General features: G+C 52.0%; 7 protein-coding genes across 7 annotated transcripts; 3 read left to right on the top strand and 4 right to left on the bottom strand.

Annotated features, from left to right (window-relative positions):
* Positions 1–51: 51 nt before the first annotated feature.
* Positions 52–1,757, bottom strand: glpK1 (Glycerol kinase 1; the record flags this gene model as incomplete). Its single annotated transcript, XM_014691680.1, has 3 exons — positions 52–464; positions 528–1,528; positions 1,588–1,757. The coding sequence occupies 3 exons, from the start codon at positions 1,755–1,757 to the stop codon at positions 52–54; spliced, it is 1,584 nt and encodes a 527-aa protein (XP_014547166.1).
* A 1,207-nt stretch (positions 1,758–2,964) lies between these two features.
* On the top strand, positions 2,965–3,950 carry G6M90_00g038060 (uncharacterized protein; the record flags this gene model as incomplete). The annotated part of the gene is made up of 2 exons (XM_014691679.1): positions 2,965–3,184; positions 3,232–3,950. The coding sequence occupies 2 exons, from the start codon at positions 2,965–2,967 to the stop codon at positions 3,948–3,950; spliced, it is 939 nt and encodes a 312-aa protein (XP_014547165.1).
* A 509-nt stretch (positions 3,951–4,459) lies between these two features.
* Positions 4,460–5,282, bottom strand: G6M90_00g038050 (uncharacterized protein; the record flags this gene model as incomplete). The annotated part of the gene is made up of 2 exons (XM_066130231.1): positions 4,460–4,665; positions 4,745–5,282. 2 exons carry the CDS (start codon positions 5,280–5,282, stop codon positions 4,460–4,462), a joined length of 744 nt encoding a protein of 247 aa, XP_065986587.1.
* Positions 5,283–6,384: 1,102 nt separating this feature from the next.
* Positions 6,385–8,888, bottom strand: vps27 (Vacuolar protein sorting-associated protein 27; the record flags this gene model as incomplete). The annotated part of the gene is made up of 5 exons (XM_014691677.1): positions 6,385–7,367; positions 7,428–8,184; positions 8,259–8,543; positions 8,608–8,740; positions 8,815–8,888. 5 exons carry the CDS (start codon positions 8,886–8,888, stop codon positions 6,385–6,387), a joined length of 2,232 nt encoding a protein of 743 aa, XP_014547163.1.
* Positions 8,889–10,408: 1,520 nt separating this feature from the next.
* Positions 10,409–13,551, top strand: DOA4 (Ubiquitin carboxyl-terminal hydrolase 4; the record flags this gene model as incomplete). Its single annotated transcript, XM_014691676.1, has 2 exons — positions 10,409–12,598; positions 12,667–13,551. 2 exons carry the CDS (start codon positions 10,409–10,411, stop codon positions 13,549–13,551), a joined length of 3,075 nt encoding a protein of 1,024 aa, XP_014547162.1.
* Positions 13,552–14,527: 976 nt separating this feature from the next.
* On the bottom strand, positions 14,528–16,848 carry FUM16 (Acyl-CoA synthetase FUM16; the record flags this gene model as incomplete). Its single annotated transcript, XM_014691675.1, has 4 exons — positions 14,528–14,620; positions 14,678–15,804; positions 15,903–16,324; positions 16,406–16,848. 4 exons carry the CDS (start codon positions 16,846–16,848, stop codon positions 14,528–14,530), a joined length of 2,085 nt encoding a protein of 694 aa, XP_014547161.1.
* Positions 16,849–25,715: 8,867 nt separating this feature from the next.
* On the top strand, positions 25,716–25,937 carry G6M90_00g038010 (uncharacterized protein; the record flags this gene model as incomplete). The annotated part of the gene is made up of 1 exon (XM_066130230.1): positions 25,716–25,937. The coding sequence occupies one exon, from the start codon at positions 25,716–25,718 to the stop codon at positions 25,935–25,937; it is 222 nt and encodes a 73-aa protein (XP_065986625.1).
* Positions 25,938–26,534: the final 597 nt, after the last annotated feature.

Below are 26,534 nucleotides of genomic sequence, written 5' to 3'. Positions count from 1 at the left end.
GCTACCAATCCTACGCCATGGTTGAAATCCAGCCGAGCCGCACCTCCTCCTCTAGTCATCCCTTATCCAACCCCGACACATTTCCACGGCTCTTTCCCACATCTTTCTTGACGCTGCTCTCTCCTCTTTGCCCATCTTGGGCTCAAAAACAGTTCGGTGTGTAGAATTGATATCCTTCAAATCATCGATACTTGACCACACACCCGTGGCTAGACCAGCGGCAATCGCTGCGCCTAGTGACGTAGTTTCTCGCATAGCCGGGCGGTCGACCCTGATTCCGCTCAAGTCGGCCTGCGTCTGCATACAGAGTTCCGAATTGGATAGGCCGCCATCGACAGCCAGGGAGGAGAGAGCGCGGCCAGAGTCCTTGGCCATTGCATCGAGTATAGCGGCTGTCTGGTGGCATGCAGCTTCGAGGGTTGCGCGGGCAATGTGGCCCTTTTGCGAGTGTGCTGTGAGACCGACTTTTCCCATGTGAGCAGGGTGGTTTTTTTATAAATCATGGGGGAAGGGATGGAAGAACTCACAGACTGTGCCTTTGGCGTCGTCGATCCAGTACGGGGCAAAGAGGCCGCTGAACGCTGTAACAAAGTAGACTCCGCCGTTGTCGGGAACGGAGAGGGCGACTTCATCTATGGCTTTGGAGCTTTCAATGAGGCCGAGGTTGTTCAATAGGAATGTGACGCCGGATCCCGCGACGGCAACACTTCCCTCGAGCGCGTAGACGGGCTTGCCGTCACCAAAGTCGTATGCTACCGTGGCCAATAAGCCGCTTTTGGAGATGACGGGTGTCGTGCCTACGTTGTAGAGCAGGAAGCAGCCCGTGCCGTAGGTATTCTTTGCCTGGCCTGGTTTGAAGCCTAATTGGCCTACTAGTGCAGATGATTGGTCCCCTAGACATCCGGCAATAGGAACGCCCTTGAGAGGGCCGCGAGATAACGTGCCAAAGGCCGTGGGATGGGATGAGGGCACAATTTCGGGCAGAGCTATCTTTTGGCGGTCAATGGCAAAAAAGGAGAGCAGTTGGTCGTCGTATTTGAGGGTTTTGAGGTTCATGAACATGGTGCGGCTGGCATTCGTTGGATCCGTGACATGGATGGGGCCGCCTTGTCTGTCGATACCGCCGTTGAGTCTGAATATCAACCATGAGTCAATGGTGCCGAATGCTAGACGACCCTCGTCGTAGGCGGCCTTGACAGCATCGTTATTTCGCAGGAGCCAGAGGAGCTTAACGCTGGAGGGGTATGTGGACAGAGGAAGACCGCACAGGCCGAGGAGCTTGTCGGAGCCTTGTTTGGCTTTCAATTCCCGGACGAGAGCCTTGGTTCGGGTATCTGGCCAGACAATGGCGTTGTAGAGCGGCTCTCCCGTATTCTTGTCCCAGAGGACCGTAGTCTCGCGCTGGTTTGTGACCCCAATAGCGTGGACCTTCGCAATGTCGAAGCCCTTGTCGGTGAATTTCTTGGTGGCCTGTTGTATGCAAGTCTCCACGGTTTGGAGTAGTTCATGAGGGTCGTGTTCGTGCCATCTGTGACGGATGTTAGTCGCAAAGAGCGAACGCCCGGAGCACGGGGGAGGAAAGCATACCCTGACTCGGGGTGGATGTTGCCAAAGCCCATCTGATGAAGCGCGACGGGCTCGCCATTCGCATTGAAAATTACAAATCGTGTCGACGTAGTGCCCTGATCAATGCTACCAACAAAGGTCTCTTCAGCATCCCCAGTGCGGGGTCTCTTGGGCTCAGGAGCGTCACCCATATTGACAATTTGTCGCGAATAATAGCAGCGGTTTTTCTGAAAGACTCAAGGAGAAAAGACGCTCACGTCCAGTCTCCCCGAGAAGAACAGTCCTCGGCTCGCGCGGTCTCGCAAAACCGACTTCGTGTGGAGCAATTCGATTCAAGTGAGTGGTCGAGGTGCACGTCCTAAACGTGGGACGAAAAGAGGTACCACCGAATAATGCGCAATGCGGAGACGTGGCGACGCGGGGATGGGAATCTGGGGAGGCAGTGGCACGTGTGAATGAGAAGAGAAATGCGACTGGTCTTGGGTCGCAATGGCTAGGGAACGGCGGTACTTTTCGTGATGCCCGTCGACTCAGCCTGCACCATTCGTCATTGTTCGCGGACCCGCCGTGATGCCAGTGACGTGAGAGTCCTGGAGCATCGGGACGGGGCTCACATGTGCCCTTCGGCAGGGTCTACTGTGGACGCCTATTGGTGGAGGAGGTGAAGAGAACCCTCTTGCGGAAGTTGAAAAGTTGTGGCAACTCAATTCAAACTCAGTCGTGAAACCCCGTCCCTGGCTAAGCTGGCGCTGCATTCTGCTCTTGGCCCCGCTGCGGGGGGAGATTCGGGGTTGGCTCGGGACTTGTCCACCGACGCTACTGGCTGCTATTCGCAGTCTGTGTAAGTGAGGGCCTAGAAGACATGACATTAGGTGCAGGTGCACCCGATACTAGCCCCACCCTACTTTGGCGGTTAGGGTTAGGGTTATGGTCCCGGTCAACCATGGAATACGGACTAGTATTTAAAAGTGGAGCTAGCATCAGAACCTCGACTTTCATTATATCCCCAGACCCTCTCTGGTCACACACTCACTCGTGTAGGTGCAGGTCGAAGAGCAAAGTCGCATACAATTACTGCTGAGCTGTTAAAGTCTGCCAAGACATCATATCATCGAGAGAAACAATTTGACTTCGTTTTGTATCCTGCACATGCAGTTTTGCCTACTATGAGGCCCTTCCTTCCGGTTGTTGGCCCTAGTGGCGTGATTTTTGCACTTTCAACAAAGATGGAAAGAGCCACCGTCGTTCCTCGTGGTTCTGTCGGCCACCTGCTCTCCGACAAAAGAACAGCTTAAAATCCCCCAAAAATTCTAAACGCTTCGTTTCTCAATCATTCTCTTTTTCGATGGATTTATCTTGCCAAACATCCAGATCATCACAGCCTGTTACGCAATCACCATGGCCACGCAGCCGTCTGCCAACTGCGGCAAGAGAAGAGTTAGCTCTCCTCTGGAAGACCTCTCCCACCGTAGAGCGAGACTAGATTCTACAAATCGCACCTACATCAACCTGTCTGCCCCAGGAGGCATTATACAGTCATTAGAGAATATGGACAAATCGCTTGAATCAGCCATGGAAGCATCCGAGCCACAAAGGCGGCAAGAGATCTGCTCTTCAGGTGAGTGAGACATAACATTGGTTCGACAGCAGCTGATTCATTCTCAGATGAATACAGTGATACGGGCTTCGAGCTTGAGCTAGCAATGATTAGCGAGATGCAGACACTGGAGGACAATCTGACAGCCTCATCGAGCTCTACTGCCGATGAGCAACTCCATTGTGACGGCATCGACGACACCGCACTCCAAACTCTCCTGGAGGAAAGCACGGGAGAAATTGAAGGAGAAAACCCCCCTTCAAGTGTAGTCCGGGCCTTCGATGTCGAGTCGAGGTCTGCTGAAGACTACGACCCAGCCCTGCAGTTCTCCTCCCCGCAAACCAGTGACAGCAGTGGGACAATCGGTAGCTGTGCCAGTATTCAGTCTACGGATACTGTTGATTGGGAAGACATTCGACAACAGGCCTCAACATTGCAGCAAGCAGGTAGTGGTGCTTCTTACTTTGAGCAAACACCTGACCCTAGGGCTACTCTAAAGCCTAGCAAGGGTCTCTCCCCGCAATCATCCGGTCTCATGCCACAGGCCACATGGACTGCTGTCGCAGTCAATATGCGCATGTTCAATCCATCCCGTACATGTTTTCGTCTTACTGAGATCACAGAGTCCAAGGCAGCTATGATGCAGCGTCAACCCCACGCTGTGTATAACGTCTTTGCTCGTGTGCTATACTCTAGTCGGGAGAACTTTTTCCGAAGGCAGTATTTCCAACTTCGGGACCTACTATCAGAGTCGCCACCATATCTTACGGGAGCCCTATTAGGCTAGGAACAAGGGAGCCCTATTGATAATGCGGCCAGGGAGTTTCTCGAACCTACCCAGGCCGGACAAAAGTGTTTCTGTCGCTGTAAATTAGAGCCATGTCCCAACACAGAGTCGGGAGTCGCTCTTCGAATGCTGGAAATTCGACCCAGTACATGGAAGGAAATAAGACAGGTACAGGATCATCTAGAACGAAATGATCTGGACTATATAATGTAAAGATGCAGCCGGAAATGTGAACAAACGTGAGACGAGTCTTCCGGGATACTCTGTGGGTAAATACCATACAAGAAAACTAAAGTTCATGTAACTACATTCCATCTCGAGCTGTTTGATACGATTGTTCATGGCATCTATCATAGTTCTAGCTTTTATTTAATCTATTAATTCATGAAAATTCAATACCCCTCCACGGCATCTTGCCGCGAAGCATGCAGGACAATCCATAATCAGAGCCATGTCTTATTTACCCAAACAAATCTACCCCTCCATTTCAGACGCTTACTTAAAATCGCTCATGCCTTGATCTTCAGATACGGCAGCAGTCGCTTCTGGACAATGGCCCGAATCTCCCTCTGCTCCGTCGCAGTAAGCGGCTGTCTCGACGCAGGCTGTCTCCGAGCCCAGCTCTCCTTTGTCTCAACGAGTCTGACGTCGTCCTTGTCATCCGGTGACTCGGCAAATTGGTACGAACGACACATGCAATTTGTCCACGCAGTGGCTAGGGAACCTTGATCAGTTTGCCATTCAGCGCCTGCGACAAGCCGAAGACAGAAAAAAAAGAAGAAGAAGAAACTCACCTTGATCGAGGGGCACGCCATCCCAATCATCCGTCAAAAAGTGCAGAAACCCGCCATGGCTCACCACGGCAATCTCGTCGTCCCCATCGCCCGCCATCTCCCTCAGCGCCCTCCTCGCCGTCTTGGCCCTCGCCATGAGCGCCTCCATGGTCGGCTCAAACGCACTCCCCTCGCCCTTTTCCGTCCACGAGTCCCGCACGCGCTGCAGATCGATCTTGTCGCCGAACTCTGCACGCAGCGCGGCCTTGCTGGACCCCGTGTCGCACGGCGCGCCAGAGACCTCCTGCAGCGTGTCGAGCAGCACGATGGGGTAGAGCTTGTCGGCGCCCCCAAAGGCCAAGTCGCACGTCTGAATGGTCCTCCGGAGCGGCGAGGCCACGAGCCCGGTGAGCCTGGCGTGCGAGGGAAATGCGGAGCGCAGGTCGGCGCACTGCTGCTCGCCGAGGGCAGTCAGGTCCGGGTCGCGGAGGGATTCGTTTTCCACGCAGAGGTTGTGGAAGCCCTGGGCGTGGCGGACGAGATGGATCGTGGGAGGCATCGCTGTAGAGTTTCTCGGCGAGAAGTGAAGCCCGGCCGGGGTTTACGTCTCGTGCAAGCTGTATAAAGTCGACGTCCGGGAGGGAAAAAGGAGACGGGATGAGGGATCACTACGGCCTTGAAAAACCACGACAATCTATTACGCGTTCTTCAACTCATAGGCATCTACCATCGTGAGTCCGGTCCAAGGAGAGGAAACCACTGACCGCCATAAATAGTAACTAGTCTAGTCACTGGCCTTAGGTTGGCACTACGCCTCGTCCGCAGAATAAACAATGTTCCGGTGCTCGGCCCCTGGCGAAGGTGACGCAAGTGCACCATGTGCACCGTTCCCCGGAGTCCTGTGGCCCGGATGGCAAAGCCCGAGGGGGGGAAGGCTGTTTTATCGTGCGAACCACGGCGGGCGGAGCTTCTACTCTGGGCAACCTCTGTATTGTGCGGAGGCCACTCCGTATACTGTCCACGCCCTTGTGGCGATGCGAGCACCGAACTCGGGAGGGATGGTGGGAAAAAATGGGTAACAGCCTACGTAGTATTTGACCAAAAGCCTCAGACAGTCATGGGATCTGCGTTGATGACCAATTGAGACATTTCAAGTTTTATTGTTACTCATGCCTACTCCGTATTCTGTGGCGGCACTGATGGGTCTACCAGGCAAGGGTGATGGATGCCCTTGGAATTAGAGGCAACTCGTATTATTGACCAAGTGACGATTGGGCAAATGTTCACAGTCACAGCTCCCGGTGCTCGGGGAACTGGGTTATCCATTGATGAGTAGTACCCTCTAAAAGACGTATTCCATCTCCTCTCACGCTGGACGCCTGGCGTGGGGTGCACGTCTGTGGTTACATACAACACGTCCAACTTTTGGTATCATCAACTAAAATAAATGGTGCTCGTCAACCAGTCTTGAGAAATCTCTGCTCACCACGATGAGGTAGCTTTTGTTGGAGTGCCAATTTCATTGTTCCCTTAAGACTGCTGGGTGACAGAAATATCGAGAAACACGTAACGCCTCGCCAATCTTTGCGTTTCCCCCCATGACATGCCATCAGAGATCCCAAACACTGCTCAAAAGATCAAATAAACACCAGGCAAAGAAATTACAGCTCAATTAGCGCTTCCTCTTGTACAGGCTTCTTCATGGGTTCATGTTGTGGTACCGACGGGAATGTAGGCTGCGCGTATCCGGTATAAGCCCATGACTGAGGAGCCTCTGGCTGTTGCTGAGGAGTTTGTTCGGTGGACTGGTGAGCACCAGGCTGGTGCCAGAACTGCTGCTGAGCTGGCTGTTGCTGCGCCGTGGGCTGCTGCTGCTGCTGCTGCTGCTGCTGCTGAGGGACCAAAACTTGCTGGCTTTGCGGTTGAGCCTGGGTTTGGGTTTGGGAAGGCCGACGACCTGCCTGGGCTGGCTGGGCATGGGATTGTATCGGTGTTGCTTGGCTGGGTGCAGTAGTGGAAGCTGGCTGCTGATACTGCATGGAATGCTGGAGGCTAGGATATGGCGACGGAGTTGAGCCCGGAGCTGGCCCAGGTGCAGACGGGCCAGAGGGCACTTGCACCGAGTGCTGTTGCTGAGTGCCGAAATAGTACGAGCCTCGGCGCTCTGTCGACGGTGAGGCGGGAGCCTGCTGGGGCGTTTGTATTCCTTGCGCTGGTTCTACTACAGGAGCCTGCTGCGGATGATACGGGTCTTGAGGGACAGATGGAGCCCGTGTCTGCCAACTGCTCGTTCTCTGAGGCAGCGCATACTGGCCTGAATGAGGCTCCGAAGGCTGGCTATAGGACGCGAATTGAGGCTGAGGAGTTGCTTGTGGTGGAACCTGCTGTTGTTGATACGATTGAGCGGGAGGGACTTGAAAACTTGGAGGAGGCACCTGCCCCGTGTAGAAGCTTTCAGCGACACCAGGATTGGCGTGAGCTTGTGACGGTACAGAAGGGTATGCACTTGTAGGCTGGCGAGGAGGCGGTAGGCTGTAGCCACCTAGATTCTGCTGGCTATAGGCCTTTGAAAGGCGTTCTTCCAGCATACGATCGTAATAGCGAACCACGGTGGACAGCTTGGCATGGAGATCAAGTAGCGTATCTACAGTGCCCAAGTTAGCTACGTCGATGCCTTGCCACAAAGTACAGTAGATGAACTTACCGTGCTTGCTCATAGTTTCACCATACGTTCTTGCTAGCTTCGGGCGCAAGGTGCCAATACTGTCATAAAGTTCCTGAATCTGCGGCTCGCGTAATATTGTCCCTGGTGGTTGGGTTTGGAGACGGTCCACCAGTGTGGCAAAGAGGTTGATGTTCTCGGCTTCAACAGGAGTCAATTCGTAGTCGTTCTTGGGGAGAACAAACGGCGTTGATGATGAGCTGGTAGGACGGTTTGATGTTTGTTCCTTTAGTGCAGCGGCATGTCTCTTCTTCTGTTCCTCCATGTCGGCTAGAGACGCAGCAATCGCGGCTTTCAAGTCAGTATCCTCCTCTTCCTCTAGCTTTGACGAGTCCTTTGTGGCTCTAGCCCTGTTTTCTGCCGGTTCCACATAGCCTCTAGAGTTGTTCTTGACATCTTCCAAACTCATCGCGAGTGCCTTCTTCAAGTCTTCGTCGAAGCCGTCATCAACACGCGCATTCCGAGGCTGCATGGCCGATGTGCTTCGAGTTTTGTGCGGGTATGTGGGTGACCGATCCGGCGGACCGAGTTCCCTGTATCCCTTGCCCGTCAGCTTCGCATAACAACCATCGTCAACTCGGACCGGTGCGTGAATGCCCAAGTGTGGTAGTGGGATCGTCTTGCTGGAGCATTGCTGATCGAAGCAGTTGCCACAATTTCTGCAGTGATGCTTTCGATTCGTGAACGTAAAGGCAGTTCGACAGCGCATGCAAACGTCTGAATCGGCCCATTCGGGAGGCTACAACAAAATGACATGGGTCAGTAATCGGTCAGAGTTATACTTGATTAAATCAACTCCGATATCAATCATACCGCACTACTGTCAATCATGCTACTCGCCACCGTTACTCGAGGAGGAAATTGATATCCCTCTCGCTGTAATGTTCTGTAAACCTCGTTGATATAGGATAAATCGTGTCGGCCCTCAGTGGCTGCTGCCCATTGCTGCACAAGCTCAAGAATCTTGGTCTTTACGTCGGCGTTGACTGCAACGGCTCCCACGGCTTGCAGTAGTGATACCAAATTGTCCATAAACTCGCGCGAGGCAACCTCCACCAGGAAATGCGATCCGCCATTCTTGACACAGGTGTCTGTGAGCTGTTGGAATACATGTGTTAGCGGAAGTGTCATGGTAGCCAACGAGAAGCCAGCGGCGGCATACATTCAAGGCACTGAGTTGGGTGTTTGGGTTCTTATTTCCGATTCGCTTCTTGAGGGATCGCATGGCCTCTTTGGGCGCTACGGTTTTGGATCTGATGATGTCGGATATCTCGAGGTTCAAGGCGATGTCCTCCCTGTCACCACGGTCAACGAAGGCTGCGATATGCAGGCACCTGCTGGGCACAGGCGGGGCCGTCATGGTACTCACAAGCTGCTGCTCGTCGCCTTCTCAATCTGCTCATCCAGGGCCGTGTTGGCCGAGGATGACCACCAGCTCATCATGGTGGCGATGGGTGGCTCCGGACCTGGGGCTGAATGAGGTTATGACGATGTCGGCTTTGCTCGAGGAGAGTAGGACGTCGGTCGTGGGAGGAAGGGCGACAAACGGCGGGGCGGGCGAGCAAGAGACGACAGCGGCAGCTACAGCTACAGCAAGCGGATGGGAATGCAAAGGACGATGTGTCGCCGAGTCTCACGTTCTAGAGGTTGATTGACGATGGATGGTAACCTGTGGATTGTAGACGGCAGCCTTGCCAAGGACGATGAGCAAGGTGTGGTGCCGCCTCAGCTCGGGTTAAAGCTGCCTGCTGGTTACGTTGGCCGCCGGGTGTTGCGTCAGTAATGTGGAGCACGAGACGACGACCAGTCGACGTCTCGACATCTGACACTTGGGGAGACTGGTCGCAGCATGCGAGGGCGAATGAAAAAAAAAACAAAAAAAACCAGTGGCTGTACTGATGTCCCTGCAGTAATATCCGAATACTTAACAGGTGTTGCAAATAACTACATGATTTTTATCCAGAAACCAAGTCCAACATTTGACAGTTGCGCGCCTGGGTTTCCATGGTTATAGTCGAACGTCAGCGCTGTGGCTCAGGCGACTAAGAGGACGAATGCACGGCCGCTGTGTAGCGGGTTGGCGGGCTTCGAGAAGGCTCCTGCCTTCCACGGTTGGGTCTGGTCAATGCTTTAATATCAATTCATGCTGACTGATGACCACTGTAAGTTAACGGGTGCGTACGTGCCTCGCACTACATCGAGTTAGAATGCCCAGTGCCAAGCGTCTAGTTCTCAAATGCTCAAGGGCTCAGCACTCGAATGCACTACGGGAGATGGCAATGTTAGGTAGGGTACTAGAGTACAAACCTCCTCGTGGTGGGTACCTTGCTTTCCCCAGCTGCGGGGCCGCACGCCAGGTACCCCTCCACCCGCCCATTGTATTTGCTCGCACCCACCCAGCACATGGAAATCGTACCTCGTGGTAACTCGCTGGAGTTCTCCGTACATGCTTCACACAAACACGTCAACTGGTCCAGCCAATATCTCCCCAGCTTTCAATATTACCCGACTGGCCTGCGGCCGCCTCTCTGTCGACATCGTCCGATATACGCGCGTTTTTGTTTATGAGCGATACCGTTTCCAGCGCCTTTGTAAAAACGGGGGAAAGCCAGACAGGTTACTCCTCACCAGACACCTAGGCGAGCACCAAGTCAGGGGATTCGTGGATGCGTCACCACTCCTCACCCGCCTCTTGCGCATTCATCCATTCCCACGTCCGTATACTCGACTTCGACCGAGCCACGACTTGAAAACAAAGCAAGAACGCCATCTCCAATCTCCCAAGGTGGCAGGGGTCGTCATCGACTCACCAAACCCTGTAAAAATAGCCAGTCAGCTTGTCAAGCCGAGATATGAAGGACCACGCCGACCACAGTTGCGACAACGCTCCATGCTGATGAGATCTGAGCGATTGCTGGCCTGCGCTTGCTGAGACTCAAGCATCTGCTGCAAGCAGCGCATCCATGGCCGCAAACGCCAACCCTAGGCATAGTATGCCTGTGGGAGGCTATCATGCCAGAAATGGAGCCTCGTCCGGTCCTCCTCGATCCTCAGCCGCTCCCTTTCCACACATCGACGATCTCGTCTCAATGCCGAAAGATATTAATCCGAATCAGTCTATAAGGAAGCTTTTGGAGCAGGCAGAAAGCTCTTTTCGGCAATCTGAGTTGCATCGTGATTTCAATCGCCCTGCCATCGCTTTGAAGGACTATGTCAGGGCGTTTGTCATCGCCGTGGAAGTTATCCGGAGACACCCAGATTTTCCTACCATGGCGTCGAAACAGGGGGACGCCTCTCTACTACACAAAGCCCTTTTATCCAAGATAAATCGCCAAAGTGAAATATACAACCAGATCAAGCAAGATATCATGGCCGATAACCGAAGGACTGGTGTCCGACCTACAGTTGAAACTTCGCCTGTTGTCACCACAGTCAACGGACTATCAAATGCTCCTCTGCCCGTTACAAGCAATAACGGAGTACGGCCTGTTCAACAAGAAGAACGGCAGCAGCAGAAGAAGCTGCCAAACGGACATGTGCCTCACTTGCCGAACGGTGGCCCTCCCGCCAAGTCAAAGCCAGCTGTGAACCCAAAGCCTGCGGCTCTTCATGGCAACGCCATTCCTCGACATAATCGTACTAATTCCGCAAATAATATGACATTGGATTTAGCCGCTCGATTTGCCAATTTGAGAGGACCGCAGCCATCACCTGGACAAGATCCTCGAATTAAGACTTATCCAATCATTCCTCAGAGGCCAGCCGGCCCAAGACAAATGCCGCCGTCCCCCCCAAAGGTGAACACTAATATGAGTTATGACACCGCTTTACCCAAGCCCCCAGATGCTATATATAGCCCGGTTCGAGGTAGCGTTTCTGGAGAGGCGGCGCGGTTGCCCACAAGCACGCCCAGGGGACTCTTCAGCCGAAAAGGTTCATCCACGTCAATATCGGGAACTCCCAGCGCGAATCAACCGCGGCAGAGCGACGAATACTTTCCTCTTGTTCCGCCCAGTGCTCCAAAGCCATCTGACGTGGCAGAGAAGGCGCTCAAAATCCCCGAGGGCAATACCATCACCCCTAGGGAGCTCATCACGGTCAGAGAAGCCAAGCCATCTATTCTCTACATTGATGTGCGGCCCCGCGAGGATTTTGATGAAGGACATATTATGGCCGTATCGATTATTTGTATCGATCCAAACATTTTGGAACGAGGAGATGTGACATGCAGCGATATCTCGGAAGCTCTGGTTCTGTCCCCCCCCACGGAGCTTTCGCTATTCGAGAAGCGCCAAACATATGACTTAGTGGTCTTCTACGACCAAGATTCGGAATCCTTTCCTAAATCTGACAAAGACCCGCGGGACATTGCTCTCTGGTCTTTAAACCGCGCCTTGGTTGAGCTGAGCTACGATAAGGAGCTAAGAAATCCGCCCAAGCTCCTCAAGGGCGGGATAAATGCGTGGACTGACCTTTATGGAGCTGGCTCCCTACGATCTACTCCGACTACAGATGCCAAGACGCAACCCAGAGCCAGCAAACGCCACCCATTCATTCAACGAAGAGGTTCAAAATATGTTTTTAATCCGCTACCTGAAAAGGACGTAGAGACATTCCGAAAAGGTCTTGAAAAGGATGCGGCACCGCCATCTTTCCCTCGCACCAGAGACGAATTTCTGAGGTTTCCTCCGGTGTCACTAGAACAGCAATCCATGTCATCTGGAATTTCTGCCGAACAGCGATACAAACATGACTTTGCAACGGGATTCGGCTCCCCTGTGCAGATGCTCACCCCCCCAACTCGACCCCAAGCCGCAGTACAACGCCCCAGCCATATCAGCCTGTCCGAAGACGGCCACGATGACCATGAAATTACAGAGCAAGTACCTGCAACACCTGTCAAAGTGCACACAGGGCTCAATAATCCAGGCAATTGGTGTTATGCAAACAGCATAATACAATCTCTGCTTGCATCTCCTAGCTTCGGGAGAGAAATTGCTGACTCGGAATGGGCAAGACGGTATAAGAACCAAGTGCCCCGGAAACCTGGTGAAAAGATGGATCAGCCACAGCTGATGATTCAAATGCTGTCAAATATCTTCTACTGGATGAGTTCCGGCAAGTTCCAGACTATGAAGGCTCAAATGCTCATGGTAAGTCCGTCATGAGCTATACACGACAGCACAAGGGGAGACACATACTAACGTAATGTGAAAATTAGGATTATTCCCGACACCTGTGCGCCACCGGTGACCCCAAGACGAAATTTGGTGGGAAAGACCAACAAGATGCGCAGGAATTCATGTCCTTCTTAATGGATCAGCTTCACGATGAGACCAATCTTCGACGGGGCCAGCAAGGCACGGTTGACCAACCCAATGTTCAGGGCATACAGCTGGTTCAAGCGGCAGAACGATACTGGGAAAACCATAAACGATTGAACGACTCTATTGTGGATCAGTATTGGCGCGGGCTTCAGTTGTCCACAGTTCAATGCCACCACTGTGCCACTCGGACTTATACGTTCTCTCAGTTTGAATCGCTTGGCGTCAATGTATCTGGCGACCGGAACATGACTCTGTCTGAAGCCTTGCGGCAGGCCAACACGGGCGACGAAATCGATGATTTTAGGTGCAACTGCTGTGCAACTTCAAGGCCAGCCAAGATTTCAGAGTCCCTAGCACGAATGCCGCCCCTTCTTTGTGTCAGTTTCCGCCGTTTCCAGGTCAATGGAAGAGGTGTTGTCAAGTCCACTGCGGAAGTTACTTGGGATTTCAATGACTTCGACTTTACACCGTACTTTCTCAACTCGGCTGAAGATTGGCAAGGCGCCTCCACACATGATAGAGCCTTCTGTGGCCCTTTCCGGTATCAATGCTACGCAGTCATTGTTCATTCTGGGCGAAGTATAGACAGTGGGCATTACTACGCCTATGTGCGTGATTCGAGCACCCACGACCCGTATGCCTGGTACTGCTGTAACGACAGCGTCGTGACCAAAGTCCGCATTGGCAGCCGGGAACCTACGGACATACAGAACACGGTGTTTAAATCTGGGTCGGATGCAGTCCCGTACCTTGCGTTCTTTAGGAGGAAGAGCGAATGAGGATGTCGTAATGCATTATGAGAGACTATCCTAGACGGTTCATTTCTTTGCTTTTTGAGACACGATGGTACTGCCATGTTTCTGTTAGGTCCCTTGTTTTTCTGGAATGCATGATGGCAAGGATGGAATGGATTGAGCGATGTGATTTATTTTGCTCATTTTTGTCTGTTTAGCGGAGTTAATCCAGCATTGCACATATTTGTTTCTTCTTTTTTATGAACCGCAAAGTTGTATGATGATGACGATTATTTCTCACAGGCTGGCAGGCTATCGGGGAGCATTACGCATGTGCCACAGCCAATCTTCGATTTATTGGGCATTTCTCGCGGCAAATTTGTACCATCATATACATAGCAATCTGGCATTTCCAATTTTTTTGAAACCACGTCTTTCAATTCGCGTTTTTTACGTATGCGTACCCAGGTCCAGAAAGACGAACAAGCCGTCCATCAAGCTCCACGTTCTGTGGTTGTAATCACACCACTCATCCCTCTCTGGGGAATGCGGACGCGTCAGCCGGTTCACTTGCCAATTCCTTCCACAAATGTTGGCACAAAGCCATCACGAGACTCGCAGCAGGAATCCTCAAAGGGATTTCCCCGCCCAGTATAGCTTGTTTCATATGAGGCACAGACACCAAGCCGTATGAGAAAGGTCGAGGTCACCAGGTTATCATACCTACTCCATTGTTCGATGTACCCTTGACCCAACGCCACGAGTTACATACATTACAGACCTAAGACTATAACTAACATAAAATTTGCAAAAAAAGACACAATACCGTGGTATATAAAAGTACGCAGATGAAAAGCGGTCTCGCGACGGATCGTATTATCACGCGCATCCTGATTCCGCATCTCACACACCCCTCCGCATCACTCTCTCTCTCTCTCTCTCTCTCTCTCTCTCGCGTGTCTCATGATCCGTTACTTGGCGAAATCTTCCCTCCCTTTTCTATATCATCGCATAACATGTTTTAGGAGGCGTTTTTCAAACACTCCTCAATTTCCTTCTTGAACCGGTCGCGGATGACTCTTCGGTTGAGCTTCTGGGTAGCAGTGACCAGACCCTACAAGTATATTAATACACAAAGCCCTTTCAGGTCCGTTCTTGGGGATCAACTTACACTTGGCGGGGTCCATTCTTCATCAGTGAGAACAACGCCGGAAACAATCTCCATCGAGGATAGGCCGGAACGTCTGCCGACAGTCTGAAGGTCTTTGAGAACAGCGTCACGGACCTTGGGGTTGGTGTGCATGTCATGCTCGTCGACACCGAGTTCCTTAGCCTTGTCGACCAAAATCTTCTCGTTGGGCATGATGACGGCGATGGGTCGGGAGTGCTCAGCGTCGGCATGGATCATGATGTTGCTGACGGTCTGGGCTCCGCGGTAGATCGACTCAACCTTTTCCAAGGCAATGTACTCACCGCCCTGCATCTTGACCAAGTTCTTCACCCGGTCAATGACCCGCAAGTGGCCATGGGTATCAAACTCGCCAATATCACCAGTCTTGAACCAACCATCTGGCGTAATTGCCTTCGCAGTTTCGTCAGGGTTATTGTAGTATTGCTTCAAGATGGGCAGTCCCTTCATCAAAATCTCGCCCTGTGGAACCTTGACATCGTCGGTGAAATACCCAAGCTCAGGCACGGAGACAAGCTTGACGTCGATAGCCGCAGAGATAGGGCCAATTGAGTTGGGTGAATATTCGAGTGGGCAGCCTAAGGCACCGTTGGCACAGGTCTCGGTCAGACCATACCCGGCCAACATTGGAGCGAGGACCAGAGATAAGAACTGCTTCGTGTTGTCCGAAATACCGCTGGCACCGTTCATGGTGAATCGAAGACGGCCACCTGTAAGCTCTCGGACTTTGCCAAAGACAATGCCGTCAAAAATGCCTGCAAGGGGCAGCTTGTTTCTAGACATGAAAGATTTATAGCCATAGGCTCCCCAAAAGAGGTTTCTCAAGAGCGGGCTCGAGGAGTCGAGCTTATTCATAACACCCTTCTTTACAGTCTCCCAGACTTGGGGGACACCGACCAAAGCCGTTGGGCGGAATTCGCGCATGTCGCCAGCGCAGTTCTTGACTGAAACATCGGAAAGCGTACGGGGATTTCCGTAACCCAAAGTACCTCCAATGAACAAGACCAAGTTCTCGAGAACCATCTCAAAAATGTGAGCCAGTGGCAAGTAAGCCAGGACAAACTCCTTGTCGCTGACGCACTCATCGACACAGGTAAGCTCCCCAGTAACTACACAAACGCCACATTAGTACTCTATTACCCTCCCTTCCTTCCTCTCCCTCCAGGCTCCAAACACCAATAAAAGGGTTGTGGCTGTAGCTACTTACCAGCAGCAATGACGGCCTCGTGGCTGAGGCATGCACCCTTGGGCAGACCAGTGGATCCAGAAGTGTACATGATGCAGTAGAGATCCTGGGGCTTGGGGGGAACAGGATCAACCATGTTCTCCTCGCCAAGCTTGCGCAACTCTTCAAAAGTCAAGACCTTGAGATCAGGATTGTTCTTCTTGAAGTCCTCGACCTCGCCTCCGGTAGCAAAAATGCAATCCTCGTTGATAATAACAGTTTTCACGCTCGACTTCTTGATGGGGTTGATAGCCGTCTTCAGCAGATGCGGGTCAACAAACATGGCAGTGGCATCAGTCTGAACAAGTGAGTGCTCAACACCGCTCTCGCCGAGGGTGTCATACGCAGTGACAATGGAGATGGACTGTGAGGCGCAAGCGTGAGACATGGAAATCCACGGCAAACTAGTTCGAAAATTCAGTCAGCGGCAGTCGTTGCGCGCATAGGCCAGGGCGAAAATTCTCTTGGGGGTGGTGGATTCATACCTAGTGGCAGCGAACAAGTGAACCTTGTCCTCAGAGGTCAGGCCCAGCTTACGAAGTCCAGAGCCAAGCTGGAGGATTCGGGTCTCATACTCCTTGTAGGTCAGGAAGCTGTAGCCAGAGAGCTCAAAAAACTGCCACTCCTTGTCGACTTCCCGAACCTCGCCGTCCACATTCTTCTTGATCTTCTTTGTCTCCCTGTGAAGCTTGACAAGCTTGCGATGGCCTAGGGCCTGGTGGTTGGGATAGATGCGAGCACTGCGGCGTACAATGTCGAAGACGTTGTGGACGTCGTCGGCGGGACGGGAGAGGAGGCCGTTCTTGGCTCGAGGATGTCGCCGAGGAATTGTTTCACCCGGGACTTTTGGGTAGTCAGGAGCTTCGATGGTATACGGTGGCTTATGCACCGGGTGCAAGGGCATGATGCCCGTGGTGTAGTCGGTCATGATGCTGTTGGGGCGCGAGGGGGGACGCGAAGAGAAAGGATCGGTTGGGATGAGAGGAGCCAGGAGCTGGTGGAAGGGAGATGGAGAACACAGCAAGAGACGGCAGCAGGAGGACACACCGTCAAGTAACGGGAGATGCAAATTCTAAAATACAAGAAGCCAAGAGGCGACAAGAGGGGAGCAGAGGACTTGAGGACGGGACATGGACAGGCTTGAGAACGGAGCAGGAGGTTGGCTCGTTGTCCCGGCCACAGCTTGACAGCCACTTGCTCGAGGGCACTTGAGAACTTGAGCGTACAATGACGCCGCCTGCAGGCCAAGCTTGGGTACTGGGCCTGGGCAGGGCAGGGGGCCGGGGAGGTACCGGACCAGGTACCAGAGACGTGCCAAGGTACCTGCAGAGGCGCCAGATTGCTGTACTGGAGAGGTATCTGGAGAGGTATCTGGGGAGGGGCGCTGGAGGGATTGAGCTTGAGCAGTACCCAAACAGAGCTAGCTGCCGGGGTACTCGCGGCCAAATGAGGCCCGAGATGCGACCTGCGGGGATACCTGGGTCGGTACGCTGGGCCAGCTCACAAGCCCTCTGAACACTGAACAATGGCTAGTCTGTCAAGTACATAGTGCCTAGGGACGGCCATGATGCTTATTATTTTGTACCAAACACCAGTTGACCTCATCAGGTACTTTGCGGCCGCTGTACTACGCACACTTCGTACTTAACACAGCAGCGAAACATGTGGATGGGGATCTTGCCAAGCTAAAAGCAGTCGTCTGGGGTCGGTCCCCTTGGGACGGCGGCAGCCTCGATTATTGGTGCCCCGTTCACAAGTGCTGAAGCCCTTAGGTACCCGAGTGGCGTTCCGAGGCTCAGAATTGCACTCGAGGATGGCAAGTTCTTCAGGTCGATGCATTCCAAGAGGCTCAGAAATATCCAAAGGCTCAAGCGGCCAGGGCTGGCAGACGCGGCTCATTTGAGCACCAGGAAACACTGAGGTCCCTCCGGAGCAACGTCGACGCTCCCGGTCGCTCCTGCCAGAAGCCTTCTGTTTGTATGGCCGGCCGCTGTCGCTTGCTCGTACAGAGGGCTCCCATCTCTCATTTCTCTCTTCCCCACACACAGCAAGGACCATTGCTAAAATCGGTGGCTCGGCTCATCGATGCAGTTCAAGCTTCGTCCAGAGTCCAGACCTCCAGCCTGTCCGTCATCCCGAGGCAAGTATCCAACTCCAAAATTTCATTCAACTCGGTGAAGCCGGCCAAGACGCTTCTGCATCTAGGTCAACCGAGGCTGCCGATACACGACCGTCACAGAGGTTACCTTACCCTCCTACGGCTGTCTTCTCCAAGTCAGCGCAAAAACCATCCATCACTCGGTCGGGCTAGCCCAGGATCCCAGGATCCCAGCACCACCACGGCAGACACCCTTTTCTGCACAATCAGAGCTCCGCATTTATCTTGCACAGGCCCACCCATCAGCCATGACATCTTTGAAGGCTCGCAACCCCTGCTGACAGGGGCCATTGGGCCTCCAACATCTGGATCCATCCAAAACGCCACACCATGTCTTCCCCTCCTCAACAAACCCAAAAGAAGGCGAATCGGACTATCAAGTGGCCTCCGCTGCCTGCGTCCTCGCGTACAACTTCATGGCTATGAACAAAACATGGCGCGCCTCCCAGAAAGCAAACATCAGTCTCAGGCAGCTTTCTGAAGTATTATTACTTATAGTCCTCAAAGGATGCCTCCTGGAGCTGTCCTTGGCCCAACAAATTCGCAGCACAAGCGGGAGCTCGGCTGGGACCTCTGGCGTGAACAAGCCATGGCAAACAAAGGCTGGCGCATTTCCAACTCGGTATATTCTACATTTCACTGCGCAGACGGCATGCGACGCCCCAAGCTTGTGCTTCCTTTGATCCAGGTTGCTACGTAGTAACCCCTTTGCTGCCCTGGATGCGCGACAATCTCCCCAATAGCCACGGCACAAACCGCCACATTATTACTGCCGCAGTGGAAACACAGCACACGACGAGTATGGCTTAAGGTGGCTTCCCTTCCCTTACCGAAACGGTCACAGCTCGGCCCTACCAGAAGCCTTTGTCAGAAGTCAACCACCGACCTGCTTGCCCGCCAACAGCCGAATATTGAGACTAGGTTGCCACGTTCTTGGCAACTTTTGGCTTGTGACCGAATACTATTCAGGGCTGAGTGCTTCAGGCAGTTGTGGCTGCGTGTCATACTTTCTGGAGCATGCAGACAGGAAGCATCGGTTGCTTCGGTTCGTCCTTGGATTGTAACAGAGCATCGTTGCCATCACAATGAATTTGCCGAATGTGCATAGTACCCTTAACACGGTATCGCATCCTTGCTATGGTCCACAATCGGGAGAAGACACGGAAGGCCAGCAAGCCAGGGAATATCGAGGATACTGAGCAGTAGAAGATAAGTGATACGTATTTCAGGCCGGCATCTCCACCTGCATCTGGAACTTAAGCCCCTGTCGGCGTGCATCTCGCTTGAGATCGGACTGACTACCTAGACGGAGGGCATGTAAAACTGACCATATAATCCTCACTGACTAGTATCCGGAGTAGAAATTGTTAAAATCAACCCTATTTTCCAACAGCGAGCAAGTAATGAGAACGAAGAAAACTCCCCCATCCAGTTCAAGAAGCACGTGAAGCAACTCAGCCGGCTACCAAGCCCAGCTGAACAGGTTCCTTCATTCAACACCTGATTTTGCATTTCATTTTTTTCTTCGTGCCTTATTTGACCAGGTTGAAATTAAGACTTCGCATCCCCAATGCGGAATGGCTTCACGCAGGAACGTGGGACAGCTATGATAAGCCTGCATTGTTATCAGCTTGGCCATGGTACGTATTTTTCTTTTTCACATGTCTTGCGGAGATGCCGGTGCAAGCTGTGAATCGCCTCGCTCCGGGTCAAAAAGAAGTCGATTCCAAGTCTTAGCCCCGTCATTGTGGAGAGATGCATCAGGGGCACCCGGCCGATACCATGACAGCTTCGCACAACCGCGGCTTTGACACGCAAAGAAATCATTTTGCGGCCCGTATCTGGTGGGGGTCCTGGCCCGTTGTTCCATTTTTCTCGTTCGGCATGTCGCCATGGCGGGCCTCTCTATCAATTTGGACTTATGCTCCGTTTAGTCAAAACTAGCGATACAAGACAGCAATTGCATAGTACAGCTAAATGAGTCTGAACTAGGAGGACCCTCTAGTCGCCGAGACTAAAAATAGCCCAGATCAGCCGCGGACGGCCCGTGAGATATCATTCTTCACCTTGAACAAGTCATGTTGGCCAATAACTCTTCGTTGTAATATGGATGTAGTCGTCCAATGCCCAGCTTGCCAGGATCGAGGACAGCGGGGCTGGGAACCAAGCCTGTTTATCCGAAAGGATATTAATTCATTAATATTTTCTTTCTTTTTTTCGACCTATCCAAATGATGGCACAAGCACTACGTCATCAAATGCGGCCCAGTGAGAGAAACATATTGTGTCTGGCCGTACCCAAGCCAAATAAACGCAATTTACCGTGTTCAATGCCATGAGTACACGCATCACCATGCGTCAGATGCTAAAAGATAGGTGATTCATCGCGGCGCGCTGGCAAAGGCCATCTCGTGATAGCCTCAGCCACTACAGGGAAGCAAGATATAGTACGTGACAGTGACTCGATTTAAAGACTTGAAATGGCCGCATATAACGTATATTAACGATGTCTATGCTCGTCGGCATTCCACGGGTCCGTTCCTCTCTCCCCTCATCACTCTTTCAATAATAAGAGACTTGCCACAACTACAAGTTACCTTCTGTGAACCAACACAACTGCACATAAGAGCTCGCTTCTACTAAGCTCCCCGAAGCACTTGCTGAAATCGGCCAAAGCAATCAAATCTAACTGCCACACGGCACATTGTCAAGACTCTCGGCGACTTCACACTGCTATGACAGCAAACAAGTTGCCTTTTGCAACCTTCAGGATCTGGAGCGCCTATACATATTCCCGGTTTTCCATATTATATGCCTGCCGTCTTGGTCAACGAATATGAGCAGTAAATGGGCAACTGACTTTCTGTAGTCACAGTATTTAGTCTATGGGACTCTTGAGGACGAGCCGTGCGGCGGTTAGATTGAATTAAATATATCTCAGAAACTGATGAGGGCACTTTTATAATTATATAGGGTAGGTGCCGCACATGGAGTGTCTTGCTCGGGTTTACGCTCGTGAACAACGAAAGTCGAGGTAGTGCAGAATCTCTAAATACGACACTGGTGAAATCCATCCGCTGTTGATATGTCCGCCAAGAGATATAGCGAAAACTGGACGTAAACTCCTGAACCAGAAGCTGCGGGTTGCTTAGTTTTGCGCTACAATCAGGAGGAATCCATGACCAAGTCCAACCTACGTTTTCTAAAGACGAAAAGAATATGTGGTATAGCTGTTCATGTAAAGCGCCTATAATTGATATTGTTGTTTCATGTTATTCCATGTCATTCATGAGGCGTCTTGAGGTACTCGGCTGTGTGTGCCAAGTTTAAGACCTGTTGGTTATAGATGAACCAAGTTTCTCTCCTACAACTTTATTAGGAATAAGTGATAAATTGCATACATCGGGAGGAGCTTGGCGAACTTTGTCTGTTCTCATACGATGATACGCTTAATAACTTATAATTTCACTTGACTAATGAGCGAAACAATTCACCCCTTGATATGCTTAATAGCGAGCTCCAGATACGGCTCGCAGTTTCCAGCAACAATGCCAGAGAGTTTTTCTTTACTGAGGAAATCAAGACGGTGGTTTCTGTGAAGAAAACAACGGACCTTGCATTTTCGTTTACTCTGTTGAATGTCTAAAGTCAACAGCTGCTTCGCCTCCAGTTACGTTCTTGAAAGTATCCGAGTGAATAGGTGTCCGAAACCGGTTTTCAGCGAGGACATGGTGGAAACTTTTGCTCCAAAAGGACTTGAAGTAACAGCCCGAATACCTCCAACAGTAGGGAAAGTGACAACAGATTCTTACTTGTCTGTTGGAACACTATGAGAGAACAGTTACAACGCATCAACGGTCTTGGTGGACGAGCGTGTTGGGGGCATGAGCCGTATCAACTTTCCAAATATCGACCCAAAATGATGTAGTCACCTCTCATTCAATGACACGGTAGGGGTTTTCCTTTGAACAAATCACACGCATAATCCGAGGCAGTATCTACCTGGTAGGAGGGTGGAAGCTTTGTCAACAAGTCTTGCCTTGGCATCTAGCGTAGATGAATATCTAATCAGGTGGGCTTACACATTCGCGGAGAAACCCGATGGTCATTCAAACAGAAATAGCTAAACAAAGGGCCGAGTGCTGATGAATTGTCTCGCAATATTAAAAACACACCATATACACCTTGACACGTATCGCGAAATACGGTCAAAGCCCATATACCAGCCCTCAAGGTATGAAAGACACGACAAGCGCTTCATGGCTTGATGATCTGTGCGGAAGCGTCCTAGAGAATATTCCTTGTTCCATGCTTGACTAGCTTCAAAGAGTTCATGCATCAACATGTCTCACAGCACCACCCACCCGCGCGTTCGGTGAATGACATGCAGGAAGAGTATGAACCGTGAATGACCAACGGTCAACGGCCAGTCCGTTGGGCCATATGGAATCGGTCCTGGAATGCTGCCTTGCAAGAATCGCCATGACACAATCCTAATCCATGGCCGCCAACGCTGTTCCTCGAGGGTGGTCAGAGAGCGTTACGGCCAAGGAATCCTATCGTCTGCACGTCATCCCATGACCGGACAAGCACAACTTCTGCCTATTTTGAAATGCAACCGTCCAAATCTAACCTTGTGTGTCTTGGAGCCTCCCGCTCTCGACGCCCGAGTACTACGTGATACGACTGACTCCGTGGAGGGAATTCCACGCGTCGGAAGCTCACCGGCCCCGGGACTTGGACAAGTCGTCCAAAAAGCAAAAATCACCAGGCATTCACTGTATGTATGTGCGGAGTATTATCTAGGCACGGATCCCAATCTGGCGATGCTGCATCTTGCAACAAATACCGGCCCGCCGCAAAAGAAACAAGATCCGAACACAGTGGCTTGGTCTAGGACGTCTGAAACCAGTTCTGCGGCCGTCCCGACGCCACACACTGCGTCCAGTATCCTATTATGGAGGATCTGTTGTCAGGTTTGGCCATGAGCCGTCGTGACCACCCTTCGCGAAGGCTTCTTATACGGCATCACATAGCTGTACGGAGCGTGTTTCTCTGCCGAGAATGCCACATCTCGGCCCAGCCTCGAAGAAAACCAGACGGCTTGTTTGCTGAAAGTGCCAATGGAGTCGCAGTTTTATCAAGGGTAGACCCTGTTCAGAATTGACCAACTCGGACGTAGATGGCAACCCTTTCCTAGATACTCGCAGAGGTTTCAGCTTGCTCACACCGCCATTGAGGCTTATGACCCAGTGGAAGAGGGTATTCTCGGCTGGTTAACGAAGATGGAGGGGCCGTGAGTGAGAAGACGGCCGTCGTGTCCGGCGCCTCTGAGATGTGTACATTGCCCGGCGTGGGGTTTGATGCAGGAGGTTCCTTGAACGAGGACGAGCACTGGGCATTGCAGTGCCGGTGAATTAGATGATGTAATTCAATCACTTTGAATTGAACATGTGTACATTTCAATAGACGCGCGGGCATTAAATCTACTCCGTCGAGCGATATTATGGCATCATTTCCCTGCAAACGCAGCGTCCGAGACCGTGTTGAGTCTCAACCTATAGACGCTATACTTGGAAAACCCATCATTTAAATAGACCCAATATTGAGCATATTGCCAAGGTATTGGCCACTCTCGAACCGTTCCAAAGTAGCTTGACCGTAGTATCTATCTTGCTCGACAAGTGCAACGCCCATCCCGCTGCCGAACAACAGAAGAAGCAAAAAAAAGAAAAACACCACATACACGCCCATCAACGCATTCGTCCCACGTAGCACCAGCATCCAGGCGTCAGCCAAAAAGCAGCGGCAGAGAGATCATCCACCCCCTTTCCCAACCTCCGAGCCCTTGGCGCCCATCATGCAAGATCGTTTACCAGAAGCCGACATCTGCATGGCGTCGAAGCCGCCAGAGCAAACACCCGTAAACCCACATACATACAGATTAGATGAAAAAAGAAGCAAATTTAAAAAAAAAGTCATCTTGCCCTGCCGGTAAATTGGAGTCCAATCTTCCCCCCCCCGTCGAACATCCCGCGGTGGCGTCACAAACAGCCCAGGGGCGAGTTGAGCGAGATTTGTGATACAACAAACGTTGAATGACGATGTTTGCACTCAAACACCCCCCCATCGAGAATACTACTAGCACTAGCATTGGCATCAGCCTCCGCGGCCGTTTGTGTACGCGGGCACAAACGCCCTCAGCTCGACATGGCTCGTAAGTGTTTGTACTCGCCACCGCCCCCGGGTCCCTATGCCGTGACGTTTACATACTCAACGCCCAAGAAACGGGGGAAGCTGGAGAACGCACGTCCTCAAGAGGAGAGGGGGGGTTATCGCAAAACCAGCAAGCCAGACAAACTACCCTTGTCCCGTCTGTCAACGTTCACGGCCGCGCCCCAATGTCGCATGACGTCCCTTGCGAAGCAGAGCCAGCTCGGGCGCGGGATGCTACCGTGATACAGGAACCTGCTGCTGTGTCTCTTCTGTCCCGGCTGACCTGGCCTACTCACCAGGTTGGAAGTTGCCGCGCCGGCTGACGATTGTGCCACCGAGGGACTGGGAGAAACTTGGCTAACTGCAGCCGAGTCTCTGGTAGACCCGTGCCACAGGGGGCACACATGGTTCTGCAGCTCCCGATTTGGAGGCACCATTGGACGAGCCGTGGTAAGTTGACCTTTCTTTGCCTGAACAGGAACCGCGGGCTCGGGGTGAGTCGACGGGACGGTTTGATGCTGGGAATCTGCGAAAGGCACTGAGTGAGTGACGACTGACTCCTCGGCAAACAAGGGGGGCGAGGCGAATCCGGACACGTCGTCCACGGAAACGACGAGTAGCAGCGGATTGTTAGGGATGTATTATCTTGTTTGGCGGTACAGCTTGATAGCAGACCCGGCCGTCTCGGGGAACGGAAACCTTGGACCGGGTTCCACGATGTAGGAGGTGCCGTCCAAGGCTGAGCCAGCGGCAAAGTACAAACTCAATGGCTTGGTATTTCAGAACAAAAGTCTTGTCACGGCGGGAATAGACGCTGAATAGCGCGGTGTTGCTCTGGCCAACGAGGGGAGCAAGTTGATGACCAAGAATTGATTAAGCACGAGAAAGGGCACATTCTGGGCATCTCTCCCATGACCCTGACTCAGTTATCTCGGATCTAATATTTGCAATGTCAATCGGACAAAACTACTGGATCGCCTTATACGAGTTGGTCGCACAAAACACAGACAAATGACATCTGTGGAAGTACGACGTGGTCAGTCACGCCGGATGGGAAAACGGTCACGAACTCTCAACGCTTTGAAAACGGTGCACCGTATTCTGAGCATTTATTCCTCTTCCTCGCCATCTTCTTTTTATAAATTCACAATAAAAAAATTAATTATATTAAATCATTAAATTTTGTTTCTTGCTCTAATATTATCCATATATCGTTGGCAATTTTTATTACCGGATTTGATTCACCCGGTCTTCATCCCGTCTTGCCACGTCAATCATACGAAGCGCTCAACGCCACACCCTGGTAGTTATATTCCGGCCGTACAAATCACATTCAGCCGTCAATCGGCGTAGATACGTAATCGTCACCCGCGGGATGAGGTCCATCCGAACATGGGCCAAGTCGTGATCAGATGAAACAACATGACCATCCAATCTCGTTACCGAAGGCCGGAGCCCGGACGGATTCATCGCAAGGCAAACCTTGGTGGTTTGTGGCTTGAAAGGGTCACGCGTGGGTTTCAGGACAACTTCCTACTGGACGTGACTCTTGAACAAGACTCGGAAGACATAGGAAACTGCAGCCGGGGCCAAGGGCCACATTCATCGTCATCTCGGTCAACTTGCGACCTCGGAGCGACCTGAATTGAGTGTGATGGCGGGAAGGGCTAATCAGGGATATGTGATTGACAGGGCCCATGGTGTCATGAAGAATGTACGGGAGTAGGCAAACATCGGCTCAGCCGCACCACAGTTGTTTCTCTTCCTTGAGAGATTTCCAACTCCCACGCGGGACAAATGCCAGCACTCCGCACAGTCGGACACCATGGCGTCGGAAATGACAATTGAAGCCCAAGTGCGCCCCATTTCCATCCGCCTGAGTGAACCTTGGCGGCTGTGATCCTCACCGTGACCATTGACGACATCAAGAGCTTGTATTTGCGCGGCCAGCGCGGCGTCGTCGGCAACTTGCGACCCAAAGTGGCTGGTTTACTATTAGTTTTTTTTTAAAAAAAAAATTAGAAGAAAAGGTTTTCTTGAAACACGCCAGTTTGGGCATCTATTAGCAGGAACCAAACCTTGGCTCCCACGCCCGTCCCAACATACGCGCAGAGCTGACACGTGCATACTTACTGCCTTGCAAATAGTACTGTGGGAGACACAACAGACGAGAATGCCTCCCCCTCCCCCGGATTTACACCAGTCAGGCTGGCCTTTCACCCCCGGGTTTGTCGGGCTCGG

This window comes from Metarhizium brunneum, chromosome 2 (assembly GCF_013426205.1).
Source record: "Metarhizium brunneum chromosome 2, complete sequence".
NCBI classification, from domain to species: domain Eukaryota; kingdom Fungi; phylum Ascomycota; class Sordariomycetes; order Hypocreales; family Clavicipitaceae; genus Metarhizium; species Metarhizium brunneum.
Note: the sequence above shows the minus strand (reverse complement) of the source record. Positions and strands in the feature narration are given on the sequence as shown.